Raw genomic sequence first — 21,502 nt, forward strand, 5'->3', positions numbered from 1 at the left:
ATCAGCTTGGTAGGGAACTGACAAAGTTACACACAACCAATACCTTAACTGCTGCACTGAATGAGGACCAGAATACCCAACTGGAAATTAAGTGGAGACAGACTAAGCACAGAGGGAAGGAGACACTTCTTTAAACAGAGACTGGCAAAGGTATGGAATGGATGACCTAGTTATGTTGTTTATGCTGAGGCATCCTTTAAGAGATCAACCAGCTACTAGGAACTCCTCTCGTCAGTAACTTTCCTCATGTTCTTGTAGTCTGACACAATTCTGCACAATTGTCAGTCTCTGCTTGAGAGAAGCACAGAACGGGATTCGGAACTCTCATGGGGTCTGTCTGATTGTAACCTGTTCCATTGTCCACCACCTGTCCTGAGCACTCATTTCACAAGCATCAATATTTTAAAAAGATTCTCCTTTATGGAAGTACAGCTCAGGAAACACTTCCAGCTAAGTTCCACTGTGAATTTTGAACTTTATTATCAGTTGCTCCAGGCAGATGAGTCTGAATTTTCCACTTAAAAAAGCTAAAATATTAAGAGTACTAACACTGTTTTATTGTGTTTATCTGGGTCTTAAGTGATAATAGTTTATTATCCATTAGTGCAAAACATACTGTGTTCTGCCAGTTGTCATGTTACAGACATTTATGATGTTTGTCAAAAACAAACATAAAACCAGCATTAATCAAGACTGTGATAGTAACTTTTAAGGTAGTTTAATACATTTGTTTTAAAAGTAATACAAACAGACTGTATACATTCATTCAGACTGTATTTCAAAAGTCATTTATTAAGGCACATTTTTATTATCTGTTTGTGTATTTTGTGTATGAACTATTTACAATATCTTCCAACATTCTCTTTTTAGCAAGCTTATGAGAATGTCTTCAATTAATTCCTGACACTTATGTGCATAGGGTTTATACTGTATGTAAATTAATGGATGTACTGTGTGTTCATTTTTCATCCAATATGTAAGTTATTTTTTATTTTATTTTTTATTTTTATTTTTTTCCCCCCAATTTGGAATGTCCAATTATGATTTTTTCTCCTTACCACAGCGAGTCCCCACACAGCACAGACGTTCTGAGGGTGTGTGAGCGTCCTCCGATCTCACAAGCCTAAAGCCAGAATCACTTTTACACCGAGTAATCCAGAGTAGAATCAAAGAGCAGAGCGTTCACCTGTGCAAGTGGGGACTCCGGCTGTGATTAACAGTCCAGTCACCCCAACTCGGGGTGTAGAAGTGGAAAGAGTTCATTTCCGGGCTCTGCTTTCCTGGAGGAAGGAGCTGAACAGTCATTTTCTACCATATCTGCCTTTTTTAAACCAGCAGTGGCAGCACAGAAAGAAACAGAGAACAAAGACAAGATAGCCGACACAAACAAAGATGAAAAAAGACAAAGTGGCCGAGACGAACAAGGACAAAGACAAGATGGCGGATAACAACACCGCAAAAGACAAAGACAATATGGGGAAAATAACCAGGGGCATAAACGGGAAAATAAAAAAAGGTAAAGGTAACAACAAATGTTCAAGTTTAAGGTGTTACCTTTTTTTTTCTGTTGGTCCTAATGATGATATTGAATGAATGCTATGTTAATGCTCGAATGTTAGTTTGTATAAGAAAACTAAATAAAGAAGCAATAGGATATGAGTTTTGTAAAAGTTTGTCTAGATATTAAGAACTTTGGGAAAATGAATACTATGGAGAAATGGGAAATAAATACAATGAGAGTTGTAAATAAAATAGTATTTATTGAAAATGATTGAAAATGTTGTATTGTGTTTTTCTAAATAAACAAATATATAAAGCAATCCAGAGCAGAGGTGGGCAGGCTACTGATCCTGGAGAACAGAGAGCAGCCCTGCCTCTTATCTGAATGTGCGCGGTGTCTGGCCAGTAGGGTTCACTGTTGCGAGATGAGTAGAAGCAATCCCTGCTGGTTTCCCATCCCCAGCCCGGGGAGTGTCAAAGTCAATGTGGGTTAAGATTAATAATCCCCAGTAATATTCGGCCTCTTTGCACAGCCTAGACGTGAACTGGTGCCGTCCAAGCTGTGTGATTCATCCTGCACTACCAGCAGCAGCGCTTTAACTGGATGAGCCACTCTGGGACCCCCTGTAAGTTATTTTGGGGATACACAGTGGAGTCAGTGTCTTAACGTACAGGATAAAACAGCATGTAAAAAAAACAAAAAAACAAACTGCATGTAAAACATGGTCTATGAATACATCTATTAAACACGGATAGAACTGTAGAAATGTTTAATTGCCTCAAAGGCACCGAGCGTGGTTTCTCTGAAAAAAAGTTCACTTAATATTGATGTAGTCGGGATTCTACACTTGCTTCAAAATCAGTTAAACTTCCATCTATAAATCAGTAAGGAAAGTTGAATAAATTAATTCTAAAAGTGCCTTAAAACCTCTTTCCATTTCAAGTAATTTTATGGTAACTCAGTTGTTTATGTTTTACTAATCTCAGGTATTTTAACTATTTACAACCTTCCCCAGAATTGTATCAGTCAGCTAATGAAACCGTCTTGAAAAAAAAGCCTGAATGCTTAGCATTGCTTTACAAGTTATATGAGTAATTCGTTTTGGCTTTTTGATGTTGCAGGATTTATGCTGTTATGTTAGCTACACATCTTCTGTGTACTGCACAGCCTCTATTCTTACTCTGGCTGCAATCACCTTGGATTGCTAACACACCATCATAGATTGCTTACATTATAGTTCTCAGTGCACTGTGCTTCAAGCTGCCATCACCTGCTGCCCCCGTTACTGGACTGGAGTAACCTGGGTTACATTGTGCCCATGTACAGCTGTTCTGTGGAGTGGCCCAGCAACCTCAGCTACATAGGATTCGTGGCTGGGTTTTCATTTTTGCTTCCTGCCTGTGTGATGGTGTTCTGTTACGTTAAGATAGTCAAGGTCGCCAGAGGACATGCCAGAAGGATCCACGACATGGAACACCATCTACAATGAAACAGCCCAAATGTATTAGAAAGGGATAAACCAACTTTCTCGAAGATCATCTACAACGTGAATTAAAAAATGTTACCCGAGCTTCCCTCGGTAAGCAGTTAAGGTATTGGTTGGAATTCGGACACCTCTTTTCATTTGCATGGCGTCTCAAAACCAGGGAAGGCCCACCACGGCATATTCTCAAGGCACGGCTCCCACAGCAGGGAGCATCACAGGGTCTTCTGCCTCTTCCTTGTAATATTTCCTTTCTTCTGTTGCTGGATGCCCTTCATTATTGTGTCGTTGGTGGAGGTCATTGAAAGTGCTAGCACTCAGGAACCCATGCAAATCCCCTCTGCTCAACTCTGGCATCAATCCTCTGCTCTACACCTTGCTCAGCAAGCGCTTCCAAAAAGCCCTAAAAAACCTGCACCAGAAACAGAAAGCAAAGATGTGCAGGCACACAAGGGAGCACCAAGTTCACCATTCCACCAAGCTGAGAGGTGCTTCTAATATCACCACGGTTTGCCGTGGCAGGTGAAATAAATCAAGTTAACCAATAAATTACTAAAATAGAGTATAAGAATTAGAATGTTGTAAATAGTCTACGAATGTGAATATTCCAAGTTTCCCCAATAGAACCAAACATGGTAGTTCTGGCATCTTTTTCAGTTTTTAGACAATTTAAATATAACTCATTCTGCCATTTATTGTAAGGATGGAGTGCCCCATAATCATGTTACATTTTATACTAAAATATAATTCCTCAATTTAAGTTTAAAAAAAGCAAGGAACAAAAAAATGATCACAATTCAGATAATGCTGAGAGTCAGGAAATCAGGATTGTTTAATGATAGTCTTTGACAGGGATGGCCAATCCTGGTCCTGGAGAGCCACAATCCTGCAGGTTTTCTGGGTATCTTTAAATCATCCATGGTTAAAGACCTGGAAAATAAAGTTAGTTTTGATCAATTAAGAAAATAATTGGTTCAATTAAGTAATCGAGAGCTCAGATGGAACGAAAACCAGAAGATCCTGGTCCCTATGAGATACACATTATAAAATATCATGGTTTTGTTTCTCATAAAACTGTTTGAAAAAAATCCCCAAAAAACGAAAAAAGCAGATGCTTGTTTCTCAGATTTATTTATCACTCTATGTACAGCAATTTCATGGTAAAGATATAAAAAAAAATGAAGTGTACAAAGTATATCTGTGATCACTTAGTAAGATAACAAAGCTCAAATCCAGCGAGTAAGTTGATCTCTCAAACCGTAAAAACAGCACTTCAATAGTCACTTTACCCTAAGCTTGTCTTCACCTGTGTGTATTTTATTCACCTTATTTATCAAAAACAATATAAGAATGTTGGAAGCAAATGAAAAGCATATAATCCCTTTAGCATTCCATCGTCCCATGATCAGAGCAGCCTCCCCTGACTTTACATTGCCTTGCTCTGTAGTACTGCTTTAACTTCTTATCCTGGGTTCAGTTCAAATTATAGTTCTCCTTTTGTCACAAAGCCAGCGTAAAAGCAGCTATTTAAGGCCAGTTAAAAATAAATAAATAAATACAAATAATAATAATAATAATAATAATAATAATAATAATAATAATAAATGGTTTTAGTGCAAAAATCTAATAATAATAAAAAAAGATAAGAACATTGTACTAAAATCTTTGGCCCTTAGAAGGGTGGAGGAAAACGATGTGTACCATTGAAAACATCAGACTTCACTGAATTGCTCCCAAGGTCACAGGGTCTTAAAACTACTTTCTCTCGAGACACTAGGGTACATCGACAGCAAGTCAACTTGTGCCAACACCATAACCATGCTTAATTCAAGCATACATGTTATTCTCCATTATTCTAAAATTAGAGTGTTCTTTTTCAGCATGGATGATGGAACAACCCTCTCCACTTGATTATTGTCAACCTAGAATAGATGATAATAATTAAAAGCAGGCTAACTCACAAGAATGTAACTGAGTTTCAGCAGGTACTCGCAGAAGCAAGTAGCTGTGCTCCTGTGCCATTAAGAATTGCCTAACAGATGGTGCATGGTGAAATAATTGCATAGTGCTTTATGAGGTTCAAGGATTGAAACAGGTTCTGAACAGTGTCATGAGTTTATACAGCTTTCCGTAATACTGGAAAAACCCAGCTTTGCCAAGGCTTATCAGATGTTCATAAGTGTAAAAGGGTTATAATAATACAATCCGTCGCGTATCCGCCTGTCACATATCCGCCTCAACTATTAATCCACCATGATCAAGCTCTTCAGCTGCGTTAGCTTATTATTGAACAGAGAAGATTAGTTCAGATATTGTAGATCCTACCAAAGTTTTCAAACATGTTGTATGTGCTCCGTGCGCTGCCATTGCTGGTAGTGTCACGTGAGCTGTTCAGTGTATTGATATGTAAATAAATCCTGTTCGCCTGCGGGACGTATCAACCTCAACCTCTGTCTCGATCTCCTGCCTGTCACTCAGCAGCGAATGCACGCATCCACACAGCAGACGGCTACCCTGTCACAAGCATTAATACCCTGTATCTTTCTAAATAAGGGATTTAGGGGAGCTCCCTAATACAAGCCGAATCTCAAAACAATAATTGTGTAAATATAGTAATTGTTACAGCTGTGTATAATGGTATTTAAAACAGGATTCATTCATCTGACTTTTTACATATCCATCCTTACTCTGGTCTTACCACAGTTGGATACATAACAGACTACTTATATAATTAATACTATTGTGCAAAAGCAACACAGGTTTAAAACTAAGAAACATGTATGGTATTTTGAAAGATCAGCATTGACAAATCTCTTTGATATTTGATATTTTTTTTAATAAAACATTCAATAAAAAAGAGAAATCAAAATCCTCCCTAAAATTAAAAATAAATAAATGTGTAATGTGGATATGTTTGAAAATAATGTGTAATGTAAATAATGTATATATATATATATATATATATATATATATATATATATATATATATATATATATATATATATATATATATATATATATATTAGCTGGTTTACCTTTGCATTACAAAGTGTAATAGTAAGCAGTTGCTGGATCAAATGGAATCTAACTAAGTTTGTATTTTATAAACTTTTTTTTTTAAATAGTTCCTTACAAAGGTTTACTCTCATATTTAACAATAATTCCAGAGGAATAGAATAGTATATTTGCTATTGTCATTGTAAAATGACAATGGGAAACAGTGTTGGACATTTGCTTTATCAGGACGGCAATGGATGAACTGTTATCTAGTGTTTCATTTCTTTATACTGTAGTTACAAATACACCTAGGTATGTTCTCATCAAACTAACATGTTCTTGATAAATTATTAAAACGATTAATAACTGTGGGTGCTGTGAGTAGACTGGGCTGTTTGCATTTCTCAGTAACAATGACACATTCAAGACAATGCAAACAAATTAAAAACAAAACAAAAAAAACACATGTCCCTAGATGAAGAAGCAGGGAATAATCCAAAGGAGTTTCGCTTTAAATCCTGGCTCTCATCAGCTTTGCTTCACAGCCCACTTTTTTAAGACTAAAACCAAGGCAGAAAAGGAAGTGGTAACAACAGTACATATTCTGTAATCACAGTGTAAAATGCACAAGCACATGTATTTATGTTTAGATACATATAAAAGAAAAACTTCCAACAGCACAATCTGTTAAATATCTGGAATCCCACAATCAATCTTCTTTAAACTGCAGGATGTACAAATACTGTACATTTCTGTTTTTGCCATTAGGTGGAGCTATATTTTAGAAACACTAAATGTTTTCTGCCTTGGGCAGACCTTGTCAGTATTCAGTGCTGCTGATGTTTGTGACGCCCATATTTATGAAATCTGTTTTACTCCAGTGAAAAGATGACACATTTGTTTGTGTTGCAAACATTACCATTTTGTTTTCCTTTAAAAAAAATAAATGGTGCAAATTCCATTTTGGAGTAATCAGGTCTGACAAACAGCATCAGGATCAATTCAGGTAATCTAAATTGTGCCAGTGTTTAAATTACTAAAATTTGATAGACCCTGCCATTTTACAAAGGGCCCTTCCATCCAATGACTTAAACGAAAGCACTATTTACATCACAAGTAGACCTGATTATGTTATAAAAGCTTCTTTGATAACCCTTGTATTTCATAAGTCACTAGCTTATCATGTTTGCAAAGGCTCACCAGGTTAAACCCATGCCAATTTTCCAACATTTGGCAGATCTATAAAAAGGCTTTTCCCCAGTATCAGAAACCCTCTTCTGATCACATCAGAAGAAACTTCTCTCCCCAGGGCAGACACACTATGGTAACAGCTCATAATACATGGGTGCCTCCTGGTGGATACAAATCTAATAATCATATAAAAAGGATTTCATTTGCTGTTCAGGTGACTCCTGCTCAAACCAAAGTCACTAGAAGCGACTGTCCTTTTTACACCCTGTGCTTGAGCCCACCCGTTATTTCTGAAATGCATCACAACTTCTTTAAAACAAAATCACAATGAAAGTCCCAGCGATAGTGAAGGAGATTTCAAGCAACAGGACAACATGCAGAGCTGTAGACTTTCTGATTTCACGACATATAGAAAAAAAAATAAAAATACAGAAATATGTGCTTTTTTTGCTTCGTTTGGTAAGAAATGTAAAATCACGCAATTGTGTTATTGTTGGACAGTAGACTTGAGACGTTCACGATTGACATCAATGAGTAAAATTGGACATTGAAGATCGAGCCCGTCTACTCCAGCTGAGTCCGGGTCCTGCTTCCCCATTCCCCTCGGCTGCTTCCTCCTTTTTCCGCACTTTGAGCCGAGTCAGAAGTTTAATGATCCGCTGGTCCCATTCCTCTGGTAAGAGCAGCAATAGAAATCCTAGGCTGATGGTGAGCATCGCAATCACGCGGACGGTGTTGAAGCTTATTTCACTGGTGTAATGATCCACAGCTGAAAAATAAAATAGAGGCTTTTAAAGCTGTGTCTACACCTCAGTGCCTGTGCTGAATGTCTTATTGCAGGACAACGCTGCACTGACCTTTACTATTAATTTGTCAGAATAAAGTCAATTTTGAGGTGAGGTCAAAGGAAACAACAAACTTTCGATGCTTACACTACAATTCAATAAGGAAACTTAAGCTTGTATACAACACTATGCCAGCAGAGAATGACTCAGGTGTGTTTAAGTCTGCCTTTGACAAGCGAAAGAAATATAAAATGACCTTAACTGGATCCCTGTGGAACATCGCTATACACACAGCAGATGGTTAGGCAAAGAAATAGCTAGTTTGTGAGTCAGAGATATGACTCAAAGCAGCCACCACATATCTGTATTCAAATCTAGTGGGTTTTTGATTGGCAATTTTAAAACCCTGGTCTGTAGATTTAAAACTTGCACATAGGTAAGCAAGCACCATTTTGTAAATAACGTGCAATATTTCTGCTGCTTTTGTATAGCTAGAAGCAGCTTTGTGTCCACTGTACCCAAATCCCTTATCACTTAACCTTTACTGCTGTCACCTGTCCTGAGATTCCTTCACCACGGCTTCAATGGGCCGAATATTCCAGTAATAAAGATCACATGGTTAGCAACTTCACTCCAGTGTGGGACTGACAGAGTGTTGCAGAACCCCAAAAGGATCCCAGCTCTCTCTGTCTGTCACTTTTTACAGGCTACAAGTAAGCTATTGATTTAACCGGACCCTTAGTTCAAACTAAGATTAACCCTTTGCGGTCCATTGTCGGACTGGGTCCGACATTGCAATTATTCCTCACAGGTCCTTTGTCAGACTGGGTCCGACATCATTATAGCAACGCAATAAACGGGTGTTTAGTCGTTTTTTCTCCGGAAAAAGCCGAGAAAACCATTCAATTGCCGAGTGGGAGCGACAGGAGCCGAGACAAGTCGGAAAAAAAAAAAAAAAAAAAAAAAAAGGCGTATCTCATGATTAGTCATACATGGTATCAGGTATCAGATAACGGGGCGTTCATAGTAAACAAGCTGGCTGAGTGCGTCAGCGCACAGAGACTATCATGGACATTTGCAGAGCTTTTTTCAGATGTTATAGTAATAAAATAATGACTTGGATTGCATTATTGAGGAGTTTGGTGATAAAACGAGTGATCCGGAGATGATCGATCGGTATGTATGACTATTATTATTATTATTATTTATTTCTTACATAGGTGAACGCTATAGTAAACGAAAGGGTGGGGCGGGGCTGGAGATGCCTAGTGAGTGCTTTGTTGATATGCAGGGCCATTTAAACCCGTTTGACTGTGAAAAAAAATACTTTTAAACAGCGCGTATAAAATTAACTGCGCGTGTGAAAATTAATTAGACCTGGCGTGCCTGACGCGCAATTAATAATGGACTGCAAAGGGTTAAAATGGTTACTCACCAGCATTTACAGGTACACTTAAGACAATGCCAAGGGAAATTAGTGTGGGGTAGGTGACAGCTATGCCAAAGTTTACCAGGATGTTGAAGGCTGGAAAAAGAATAGCAGCATAGATAACATCAGACAACATACATTAAATATTAAAATATATTTTTAGTTGAAAATAATTAAAATGCGAGAGGAAATAACAGTCTTCTAAGAAATAAAATCTGAGACAAAGTTTGTCTCCGAGTGCCCTATACTCGCCGTGTAATTTTACATATTATATGACATGTTTTGGGTTTTCCTTCTTTTAAGGTTCTGGCTTTTAATAAGAAGTCCGTTATGTTCTGCTCATCCGAATCAATCACTCAACTTTGCTGCTATTGCTCTGCAGTCAATAGACATTTTTTACAACCTTTCTTTATCCAAACTGTACCATGTCATTTTATTGCAGGGTAAAGGGATTATCAATCCCAATGAAAGTGAATGAGGGAAGAGACTTCACTTGACATAATAAAAAATATAAATTTAGTCAAAATATACCTCCTGGTTTGAAAACATGGTCAATAGCCTTTTACAGGTTCTATATAGCTTTTTGCACTTTACTTATTTCGCCAGCATCATGAGGACTTGCGATAGATGGCATTTATCGCAGAAAACAGAATGTCTAACAGTCGAACCGCTACAGAATGTTTTAACTACACTACTACAGCAGTCTGTATCTCCAGCAATTGTTTCCATTATACACAATTAGGAGAAATTGATGGATATAGGAGAAATTGATGGATATAGGAAAAAGGACTGGGTAAGGAGCATGGGACAGCTAAAGGTGTAAAAAAGGATACATATTGAAGTAGGTTATTTATTGCTGGGCTAGAATATACAACAGGGACTAGTACTGACTAGTGTAATCACTTCAAGGGGCATTGAACCGCAGTTCAATTAAGCAAACTGGACGGTGAAAAATCAAAAGATCCTGTCACCAATTATTCTAACTATATACACATAATCAAAGAAGATCACAGCCCGGTTTACTTACTCAGCAACAAGACAGAGACCCCGCAGAGATACCCCCAGGGAACAGCGTCAATCGAGTCAAAGTATTCCACTTTGGTGAAGTAGAGTATGACAGGGACGAAGCTGAAGAATACAAAGTTAACTCCTCCCAGTATTGTAAGGAACAGGGCTGCTTCTCCAAACTTGGCACTGCCCAGGATGAGTTTAAATAATACCTGCAGCAAAGTCAGTTGGGTGAGGATATCATTTACAAGCACATCTTGCAAAACATAACAGACCAACTTAATTAGCTTTTGTGAACGGCCAAGCATACTGAGATCGATTTTCAAAACCTGGCTGATTTTGAAGCCAGAGATAATTGTTGTATTGTGTTGGATGGTGTGACAGGGTAGCATCATGACCCAGGCTAGTTACCAGCAGGAATTGGACCCAGTGACAGAAAGATGTTTATTACACTAACACAAATAAAACAAAGTTGCAAACAAATGCAGTTACACTCACCTAACTCCTCTCCCCGAAACAAATGATTTCTCCCTGCTTGCAGGTGGCCATTCTCCAATTAGCACTCAAATATCTAATTGGGGAATGGCCACACCTGCGATTGTTGGCAGGGACAGGAATAACACCATCCCTGCCAACCTTACATTCTCACACACACTATTTATACAAGCAGGCCTGCCACAGATGGAAATTCCAAAAGGTTGTTTATCTTTTGTTTTTCTTGTTTAAATACACGGCAAAACACCAGGCTACTGACAACCTGACAGTCTAATCACTGACTATGATAATTGAGCAATTACAGGACAATTACAATCGTGCCTACAGATAAACCGTAACAGTGGTTGCTAGTGTATTAGAAGACAGCAATCACCTTATTGATTGTTAAAAATGCATGTACCTTGTACAGAGCTGACACTGATGCGGATCCAACAACTAGTGCAATGCCAATAACTGAATGGCTATGAAATCCATCGGCGTAGGTCGTCATCACTATACCTGCAATAGCAAGTATTGCTGCAACAATCTGATGGGGGAGGGAAAAGAGATGCAAACTATTAGCTTTTTTATGTAGCTGGTGCAGATTTTAGTCAGTAAATGCAAAATAATATACAGGGAATGGGCAAAACATTTAAAACAACTGCCCTAACATTGCAATTCCTCAATGATCAGTGTGTCTAATTCCTTGAGTGGTATTCGGGGTGGAGAATGTTATTGTACATAAGCACACACATTGTCATTACCTTTTGTGACTGTATTTCAATTTATCCCTGGGTTCTTCACTGAGATTAGTCCCATTTGATTTGCAAAGAAATGTAACTATCACATACTGTATTGATGTGAAACTAAAGAATAAGGAGGCACCATTTTCTTTATTTTACACTTGATTTCAACCCTGCTTGTAGGGGAAATTGTAACTACATACTGCATTCCAATTTGATCTGGACTCCAGTAACAGAAAACAGAAAACAAACATAAAAAGTGAGGTGACTGCAAATGGTAGTACTAAAAAGAAACAAATATATTTAAGCAGATTTCTAATGCATCAATTGAGCAATCATGCCACGTTTTGCACTACTGCAGAAAACATTACATAAAGTGTGTTGCTCTTTTACTCTCTGGTGTACTCTTAAAACACAAGACTTTTCATACAGTAACAACAATCATCCAGTGAATCACTGTAATTGTATTCATCAGGGAATGCTAACCAAAGCAAATCAGCTAAATGTGAATATAAAGCTCTACATTAATTACAGATCAGTATGATTTAAAAACAATCCGACTGGCGGCCATGTTTACTACCCCATATAATGAGCAATACACCCAATATGTGACGCTCAGCAAATTACTTTACTCAAGTCTTTAATTAACTCTTTTTTTAAAAGGAGAAAAATACTAGTTCATTTTAAAAAACTAGAACAAAACACATAATATAATTCAAGGTCTCTAATTTGCTTCTCGTTTTGTAACATTTGCATGGATTATTTCTAAAAAAAAAAAAAAATACAAGGTAATTATAAAGACTAACGAGTAAACACTTTGAAAACAACGGCCCTGAATCCTGTCCTTCAGTATGTGCTTTACGACCAGGTAAGAGTCTTCATCTCATTTTTGATTTTTTTTGTTTTCTTGTAGTAAATACATCCTCAAACACATGGACTCTATAGATATTAGATCAGCAAAAACAACACAGACACTGCATAGAAAGTGACACTTAGAAGGGGCGCTGCCCCTCGTACTTGTGCTTGGAATTGCTTTTAAAGCCCAATTCGCATGGGACTATAAAAATACGACATCTGTGAAATTTAGTCCCCTGTGAACTGTCCTGTGTCTTTATAGTCCTGTGCGAATCGACCAAGTCAGTGTTATGTTAGAATTGATATAGCATTTCTGAGGTGAATTGATATAGCATTTCTGAGGTGAATTGATATAGCATTTCTGAGGTGAATTGATATAGCATTTCTGAGGTGAATTGATATAGCATTTCTGAGGTGAATTGATATAGCATTTCTGAGGTGAATTGATATAGCATTTCTGAGGTATTCACCTCAAAGCCTTCACAATAAACCATAATATAATGTTAAAATTGGTACGATCTGTCCTGAGATTCTCCAGTTTAGTAAAATGCTACAATTGTGCATAACCAAATCGAGAACGGGCAAAAATACAAAACATAACTGATGCTTTGATTAATGGTGCATTTTAAGATATATATGGAAATACATATCACTCAAGGGACGAAATGGTTATTCTATCCTTTGGAAAAGAAAGTACAACAAAATGAGTTATTTACAGCCGGTTCACTGTTTACAAATCATCCACAACATCACATTTCGTTTTGAATTTACAGACTTTCATTGATGAAAACTAACCTGAGAGGGTACTAGACGTCCTCTGCTTTTGACCAACTCTGAGGACACCTGGTTTTTAGTTCTGTGTAAATCATGCTTAATCAGTATTTAGCCAGTAAAAATGTCAGCGCCTCAGATGAGAGGAAAATAATCTAATTGGCTTTTAAAACTCGGAAGTTAATTGCCATTGATTGGTACTCGATTATAAAGTGAGAGAAGGAGACCGCTTTTCTTGTTTTTAAATCAACACATTAATGAATGGATTTATTGATTGATAAATACTTAAAAGCAATTCCAAGCAGAAGTATGTATCTACACACATACAAAATATAAAAGTAACTTGCCCATTCTAGCGTTTGGTCTAATCTAGCATAGGGGCTTAAAGCCTCATCCAGAAAAAAAAAAACCTAATTGAAATTCAAATTTCTAGTAGAATGGTTTGTACAGTGATACACTCCATTACCAACACAATGCTACTGCTGCAAGACATAGATAAATTGTTTTTTTGGACATGGAAAACTACAAATATAAGCCCACTCACTTGGAGAGGTTACACATTTTTTTAGCATGTTCCTCTACATCTTAACATACCCTTAGGTCTTGGTTGGATAAGCATAATGCTTTACACATAAAGAAGTGCAATACTGCACTGGCTAAAATGTATTTGAAATAAACAGTTAAGTGAATTTACACATGGGCCTTGTCAATAAATTGATCAGGCCCCACGCTCCTGGAATACACTCTTTGTTGAAAATCTTCCATTGCTGGGTCATTCCACTTCTGCTTACCCACCCTACAACGTCATTCCACCCTGAGCATACACCCTCAGTAAGATCATTGACAGTAAATAACTGTAATACACAGATTTATATATACCTCTTCTAAACCATGCAGAATCATATTTGTGTGTTTATTTGTTTAAGCAGGTAATATGTTAAGGCAGATTTAAGTGTTTCAAACTTAGAGAAAACACTAATTTACTGCTAGTTTGTGTAGCGATATAATGCAAACACCAAGCCACCTTACAAAAGCTGTGAAACTGTTTTTATTTTAAGTAAACAAATAATAATTAGGACATCAAATATAAAAAGAACAGGTGCCTCTTTTATTTAGTGCCACTTCACAGAACAAACAGATTGCTGACCCATTAGGCAGGAACAAACAGAGGAACGTTCCTCTCAGTACTGCAGCACTACCCTCCTCGGCACCTTCCATTCCTGTTAGCCGCTGAAGATGTGCTGCTTGTCAGTTTGATACTGTCAAAGGCTTTTCTGCTTCTAATTGAAGCATGCCAACGCACAAGAGGTGTCCTGTGTCCCTGGGTCAAAGCTGCATTTTTAATCTCAACAGTGCAACTCCTATAGAATAAGAATGGAGGCCATATTTAAGAAGCTAATGCTACAGCACATAAAGGTGTTGGTAACAGTGTCCCCTGTGACCAGAGCTGGCAGTCATGTAAAGGTGTTGCTCATTGTTTGGTGCCACCACCTGTCAGCAGAGAAATGGTAGATTCAGTCAAAGAATACAGCTCTGCATCATGTTTAATGATGCAATTCAATGAAACATCCAGACATAGGACACTGAACACACTACTGCATTAACAAGTGTCAGAAACTCTGTTAACTTTCTATGGGGTGTCCTATATATCAGGCAGCGTGGGCAGAAGTGTTAATATTGGGTGTCTCTCGATTTCTGTCAGCTGTGAAATGACATGAAGCAAAGAGAAACTAATTCAGATCATTCTGATGCGCGCTCAACCACAACCAGGGGGCTGTGTGGTCCAGTGGTTAAAGAAAAGGGGCTTGTAACCAGGAGGTCCCTGGTTCAAATCCCACCTCAGCATTACATTGATTATCACTGTATGTCTTGTATTGAATGTTACATTATAGCTTCAATTTACCTTGAAGTGTAAAACGGTTTTCATGTACTGGAAACAACCCATAAAACAGGAAAATGCAGTACTGAGTTGACATTTATTTGAGGTTTCCTAAATTGAATGCAGGGATTGCGGGAGTACTTCGCTCAATGTTCACTCAATCAGGTGGCTCACAGGGTATTGGCAAAGCTACACACCATCACTGCTAATTAACAGGAGCAAATGTACTTTCCCATCTGACTTGAGCTACTGATGCTCCTGAATATCTGGGGCTGAAAGTGACTCTGCAGAAAGCTTGTCAAGCCGCAGATCAGTTTTGTGCCCGCCTTGTTATGTTTTGTGTAAATTAAGCGTTTTAAATTGTGCTCCAAGTTAAGGAAGTAAAGCATTAACACATGTATTTGCTGTGGCACAGCAAACTGAACTATACATACAGTATACAATAGCTTAAGAGCGCCTCATTGAAATACTGAAGGACGCCAATTATTTTGTTTTATTTAGCTCTAGTGATGAGTGCTTTGCATGTTTGAGGAGAAGATATTGAATGTTTCAGTCAGTACCTCACGTGTAGACAGTTGAAAGGGGCACTGAGGGTTAATGTTGTGTTTGTACTGAATAACAAAGCGACACTCTTTCAATACACCTCGTTTGACCTCTGCTTTTCTTTTGAAGCCCTTTGTAAGGGTGATATGTGCAGCCAAGATGCATTTACTGTGCTGCAGATGGAGATTTTCTTTTTCATCTCTTGATATGAGATATGGTGTGTTATGATTGTTTGCCAGTTGATACCATAGCAGGAAAATGACACAGCCATGATCAATATAAGAAAAGAGCAATACCTTGTATAATAAGTAGTTTTGGCCATGTAAACATAAGTGCAGTGCATGTAAAATGTAATGGTGGTGATCTTAACTAAATTAACTTACCCTTACTCCCATAAATCTGTCCCGTAGAACAATCCAGGAAAGCAAGAACACGAAGGCTTTGTTACAGCAGAACAGTGCAGACACGTCTGTTGTGTTTATTTTCCTCAGTGCGTGTAAATACAGATAGTTTGTTAATGTCCATAAAACACCAAAAGGGGCCACCTTTGTAAAGAACACCTTCACAGTCAATCCGTCGTCACCAAAAAACTTGCAGCATTCTCTAGGAACACAAAAGACAAAAGGGGAAAGTGTCAACCACCAGAAGCAATCCAACTTCAACGTCCGAAAGCATTAGTATGCACGCTACCCCTATAATGAGCAATAATCATGTTTTGAAAATTATGAAAGGGGTAAATGGTTTATGGTTTCAATGCATGTTGATTATGCATTATCTTGGGAGCGTGAATGGATGTGGCAGGCAGGCTCTAGTGGTTACGTCAGAGCAGAAAGGAGTACACAGGCAGACGGTGGATGAAATGGTAAATGCTCTTGCTTGCGCCATTTTATTGTAAAATAAAAGGTTTGAACAAAACAAAACACAGGACACGGCACTTGAGGCCAAAATAAATAGACAAACAAAACGGATAAACACTTAAACGGTGGATGAACAGACAAACAACACGGTGAGTCAAACAAACTTATATTTACTTTTTCCTTAGCTTTACTTTTTAGTTTCTCCTTCTCCACACCCGTTCTCCACTCACCGAACACACAACCTCGAGTGAGTGAAACGTGCACCTACATATACTGTTGTGCCGGGATTCAATTACTAATTAATTATTCACTTGAATCCCAGCATGTGAATTAATTATGTGCAACCTCGTGCTCACATATACTTTATACTTATATACTTTAAATGCACGTGCAGTGATGTGCAACCCCGTGCCTAAATACAATTATACATTTTAAATAACTTGTGCTGCACAGACCCGTTTATATCCCGTGTACCAATGCCTATACACAAACATTAACACACCACACGCAACATACAACATAGAAATGCACACATGGGCGGGGCACATTGCCACATAAAGGAAGAACATTTTTCTTAAGTTAACATGACTACAGTGTTATTGAGCTTAATTCAACCCTTTTCAAAAAGGCATGGCCTACATACTACAAGAAGTACAGAGTGCATGAATACAGGCCTTTCACATCTAGAACGTGGGCTCAAATGCACTCCAGAGGTTTAAGGTTTAAAAAGAAAGTTTCTACTCAAAAAGACACCCAATCAAAACTTCAAATCACATGGCAGTTGCAAGGTTTTCCTGTGAGCCGCCCACATCACATCCACGTCACAAGACAGCCTGCGAGTTACAAGCAGCTCAAATGCATTCAAATGCATTCAGCCATTTTAGCGCAATCATGCTATAGAGAAAACCAAAACCAAAAACATCCAAGATGCTTTGCATTACTGAATGATAGGAGGTGAACGTCAGGCTCACCCAACAAAATCCACACTGGTGGTTGTTTTACATTCAATACAAGACATACAGTGATAATCAATACAGTAGAGCAAATAACATAGATTATTGTTCAAATGATGATTCAAGCATGAACATTTCCATGTATGATCTCATTGGTCAGTCAACAAGAACAAACATTAGCCAGCTGAAATCTCCTGGTTACAAGCCCGTTTCTCTAACCACTGGACCACACAGCTTCCTAATTGCTTTCCTATTTCTGCCTGTGCTCCTTTTGTTCATCAACTACCTATCTGTGTACACTTCCTTAAATTGATTATTTTCTATTTATTTCTATTGATTTTTTTCTCTTTTAACATTTTAAACTTTTTAACAGTACATTCAATATACCAGTCCGCCCAACTTCTACAGCACGATAACAACCGAAGATGTGAAATGTTCTAATAATAAACAAAGTGGTCTCAAGCCAGACAAGATCAATGTATTACATCTTGGCATAGTTGATACACGAGGGCTCAGTATTGATTCTAGTGTATTGCTTTGCTTTACAGTCACCTGATTGAACACTTTCCCAAAACGTAAAATTATAGAAATTGCTATGCAGTAACAACTGAAGGACAAAATGGATGCAAACAAAGTATTATTCATAACAGAATCCTAGCAGTTTGTCAATGGCTGTTTCATTTATAACTGTTTCATGTTATTTGTGTCTTATGCATGTATTTATTTGATACAAAAGAACAGCAGATGACACTCTGATATACCCTGGTAATTGTATAAAACAAATCACTCACTGCTGGCTCTGCATGAGCTGTATGAAATTCCCTTTCTGTCACTGTACTGACTATATTAAATAACGCTGATGCATATACAGCATCGAATCAGCTGGCACACGTCCAATACTGTAAATAAGACCAAGTGAATCCTGCCACCAAGTCATGATTCATTCTCATGACTCACAGCCAATACAGCACACACTGACAATGCAGATGTAACAGAGGGCTTAAGTAATTTAATCAGGAATGCCTCAAGAAAATCAATGCCCATGTCTACACTAGTTATACAGGGCCCTATGAAATCCGTTTTATTATTTTGAACTTACAGATTTATTTTTTCATGATTTCGATAATTTGTTAGTTTGTTTTTTATAACCACAAGTGTTTGATACGTTGACAGCAATGATGAAGTTAGAAATGCATGAAAAAATATGACCAAAAAAAACCTTTTAAACGGTTTTAATCAAAGTGCTTTCAGAAAAAAAGGGTACAAATTGGCACAATGTAACATTGTAAATTTAAAAAAAGTCAAAATGTAGGCTTTTTTTAGTAGTTTCTTTTCAGCACAAGCTGAACTATAACATTTCAAAATAGATGTAATGTTATCATTAATAATTAATGGCAAACAATGTAAATAAAAGCCTCAATATTTTCATTTATTCTAATTTAATAAAAAGGAACTTAGTAATATCTCCTCTTTCTTTACAAATTAAGCACTGCCAAAGTGATAACGGTAGCTAGCAAGTGAAGTGGCAGCGAGAGGCTGCGCTTTTTTACAGTTAAAATCACGGTCGTGTATGGTGGCTGTGAGGTGCAAAAATAGTTCTTTCATGCATTCCCATGACGCGTGTTTCTTGAAGCCTACAAACACAGTGCTATTTCAAAGTAATTTTTAAAATATATACATATATATTTTGTTTGTTTAAACTGATTTTGCGGTAATATCCTCGGGTGCCTAATTCGTTTTTTTTCTCTGAACTCCACGATTCTGTCTGTGATCTCCGCAACGCGGATTTAGGGTCCTAGTTATATAAGTGACTATGCATTGGTTTTGGAGGCTTGCTGAAATCCTAGTGGTAAGGCGGCAGCTCTCGGTGCTGTCTCATCATAGGGTTAGCCCAGGTTTTGCTTTTCCTCCTCATGTACTCTGTCGTCGCCATTCTTGCAGCCATACTGGGAGGGTCAATGGTTTCCCCTACCTGAACCTTAAGGCATAATCCTGTGCCAAACTGTGTTATGTTTTGTATCATCTTAATATTTCAGATTTTAGACAGAAATAATTCAATCACACCAATAAGTCTCAGCAAATACATTTAGCTGGTAGCTACCATATAGTACATACACAGTATGCACAGGCAAGTGTGACAAACAGCCACCGACTGTGATACTCTCAATAACTTGAGCTAAAAAATATCCTAAGCATGTTCATTACAATTGGATTCAGGTTCTCTACCATGTAAAAAGCTAAACTTGTGTACATGTGCCTCCAACAATAAGGACTGATTGCGCTGCTAGCAGACCACTTGCGTGCTGCTGGGTGAAAAAAAAAAATCTTGGAACCACACGACAACTGTGTTACAACATTTCATGTATAGAGGCTGTACGCCTTTAAGAAGAAAAGCGTGATGGGATATCAGCAGAACACTTGTCATCTGACATACAAATGCTTAAGTGCAGAGTTGCTGGATTATTACACTCCGGTTTCAAACAGCACCTGTAGAACTCCTCTGTTTGTATCCTGGGACACTATCACCCTTCATGTAAATGTGCTTTATTTTGCTCTTATCTGCCCCCTATTTTACTGCATTTAATCCTGTACTTCAGAATACTGTAATCTGCTAAGTGTTTAACCTGTAGTACTTTGTATTTAATCATATCCTGATGTAACTATCACTATTTAATAATATCCTGATGTAACTATCACTATTATCTGCTGTATTATTGAATTGTGGTTTGTCACACTTGTACTTTGCTTGAACAAAAGTTATTGTATTTCTTGCTCTTATTGTATTACTTGTATTGTAACACTTGAAATGTATTTGCTTACGATTGTAAGTCGCCCTGGATAAGGGTGTCTGCTAAGAAATAAGAAATAAATAAATAATAATGTAACAGTTATGATGGTGACCAAACGTGTGTGAGTACTATTGTGTTAAAAAAAAAAAATGGTTAAAATGAACAGTTGCATTCCAGAATAAAAAACAGTAATGAAAAAGACAATGTAGAACATAAAAAAGAGCAATCAGGTATAATCAACGAAAAACAACACAATATTCAAATTCCTTGTCGTAGTATATATTTAAGGTAAGGCAAGTTTATTTATCCGTTAAGTGCTCCTGGCTATAATGTTCTGCCACCCGGCTGTACAGAATTCCTGGGGAGAACCCTGCAGTAATTAAAAAGCAGGTAGTTAATTTTTTCAAAGCTGATTGTGGAATGGATATTGCTGTGGTGGAGATTTCCTTTACTGTGTTAATTTGCCATAATGGAAGGTTTACTGTAATAAAACCACCATTGCACATATATTATACAAATGTTTAATTGCTAACCCTACCTATCCGTGGTTGTGCTGGGATAAACCCTAAAGCAGCTCTGACTAACCCTAGCTGGATATAGGTTGATCAAACCAACCCCTAACAAGCGTGAGAAAAATAATAAACCAAATCAATTCAAGAACATAATATTATATTGAAAGATAAAGAAGGTCTTAATGCAAACTTGAGCAAAATAATGCCATCAACAAACACATATTGTGTGTTTGTTGATGGCATTATTCCATGTTTCCATTAGCACCACAATGAAGTGCACTCATGCAGATTACAAAGCTTTTAGTTGAACTACATTTATTATTATTATTATTTATTTCTTAGCAGACGCCCTTATCCAGGGCGACTTACAATTGTTACAAGATATCACATTATACATTATACAGATATCATATTATTTTTACATACAATTACCCATTTATACAGTTGGGTTTTTACTGGAGCAATCTAGGTAAAGTACCTTGCTCAAGGGTACAACAGCAGTGTCCCCCACTGGGGATTGAACCCACAACCCTCCGGTCAAGAGTCCAGAGCCCTAACCACTACTCCACACTGCTGCCCCTTAATTTAGCACTGAAGTAGTTAAGGCTGGTTTGCAAGCTGTTCTCTTTGTGCTGCAGGGTTACTGCTGGACAGTCAAGCCAGCATTCATTGCACATTAAGCTTTTCTATTCAACTTCATGGACACATTTAAGGATTTCACACTTGAAGTAT

General features: G+C 37.6%; 1 protein-coding gene across 2 annotated transcripts in view; it reads right to left on the reverse strand.

Moving 5' to 3' along the window:
• Window positions 1-6,012: 6,012 nt before the first annotated feature.
• LOC117410912 (solute carrier family 35 member F3-like) overlaps window positions 6,013-21,502 on the reverse strand; it is a 69,144-nt gene continuing 53,654 nt past the window's right edge. For both annotated transcript variants that reach the window (XM_034017861.3, XM_034017862.3), the window contains 5 exons: window positions 16,043-16,262; window positions 11,290-11,415; window positions 10,414-10,606; window positions 9,393-9,482; window positions 6,013-7,941 (listed from right to left, as the gene is read on the reverse strand). In XM_034017861.3, the coding sequence (XP_033873752.1) occupies window positions 7,700-7,941; window positions 9,393-9,482; window positions 10,414-10,606; window positions 11,290-11,415; window positions 16,043-16,262 (871 nt within the window). In that variant the 3' untranslated portion in view covers window positions 6,013-7,699. The remainder of the gene's footprint in view (window positions 7,942-9,392; window positions 9,483-10,413; window positions 10,607-11,289; window positions 11,416-16,042; window positions 16,263-21,502) is intronic.

The sequence above is a fragment of the Acipenser ruthenus genome, chromosome 6 (genome assembly GCF_902713425.1).
Source record: "Acipenser ruthenus chromosome 6, fAciRut3.2 maternal haplotype, whole genome shotgun sequence".
NCBI classification, from domain to species: domain Eukaryota; kingdom Metazoa; phylum Chordata; class Actinopteri; order Acipenseriformes; family Acipenseridae; genus Acipenser; species Acipenser ruthenus.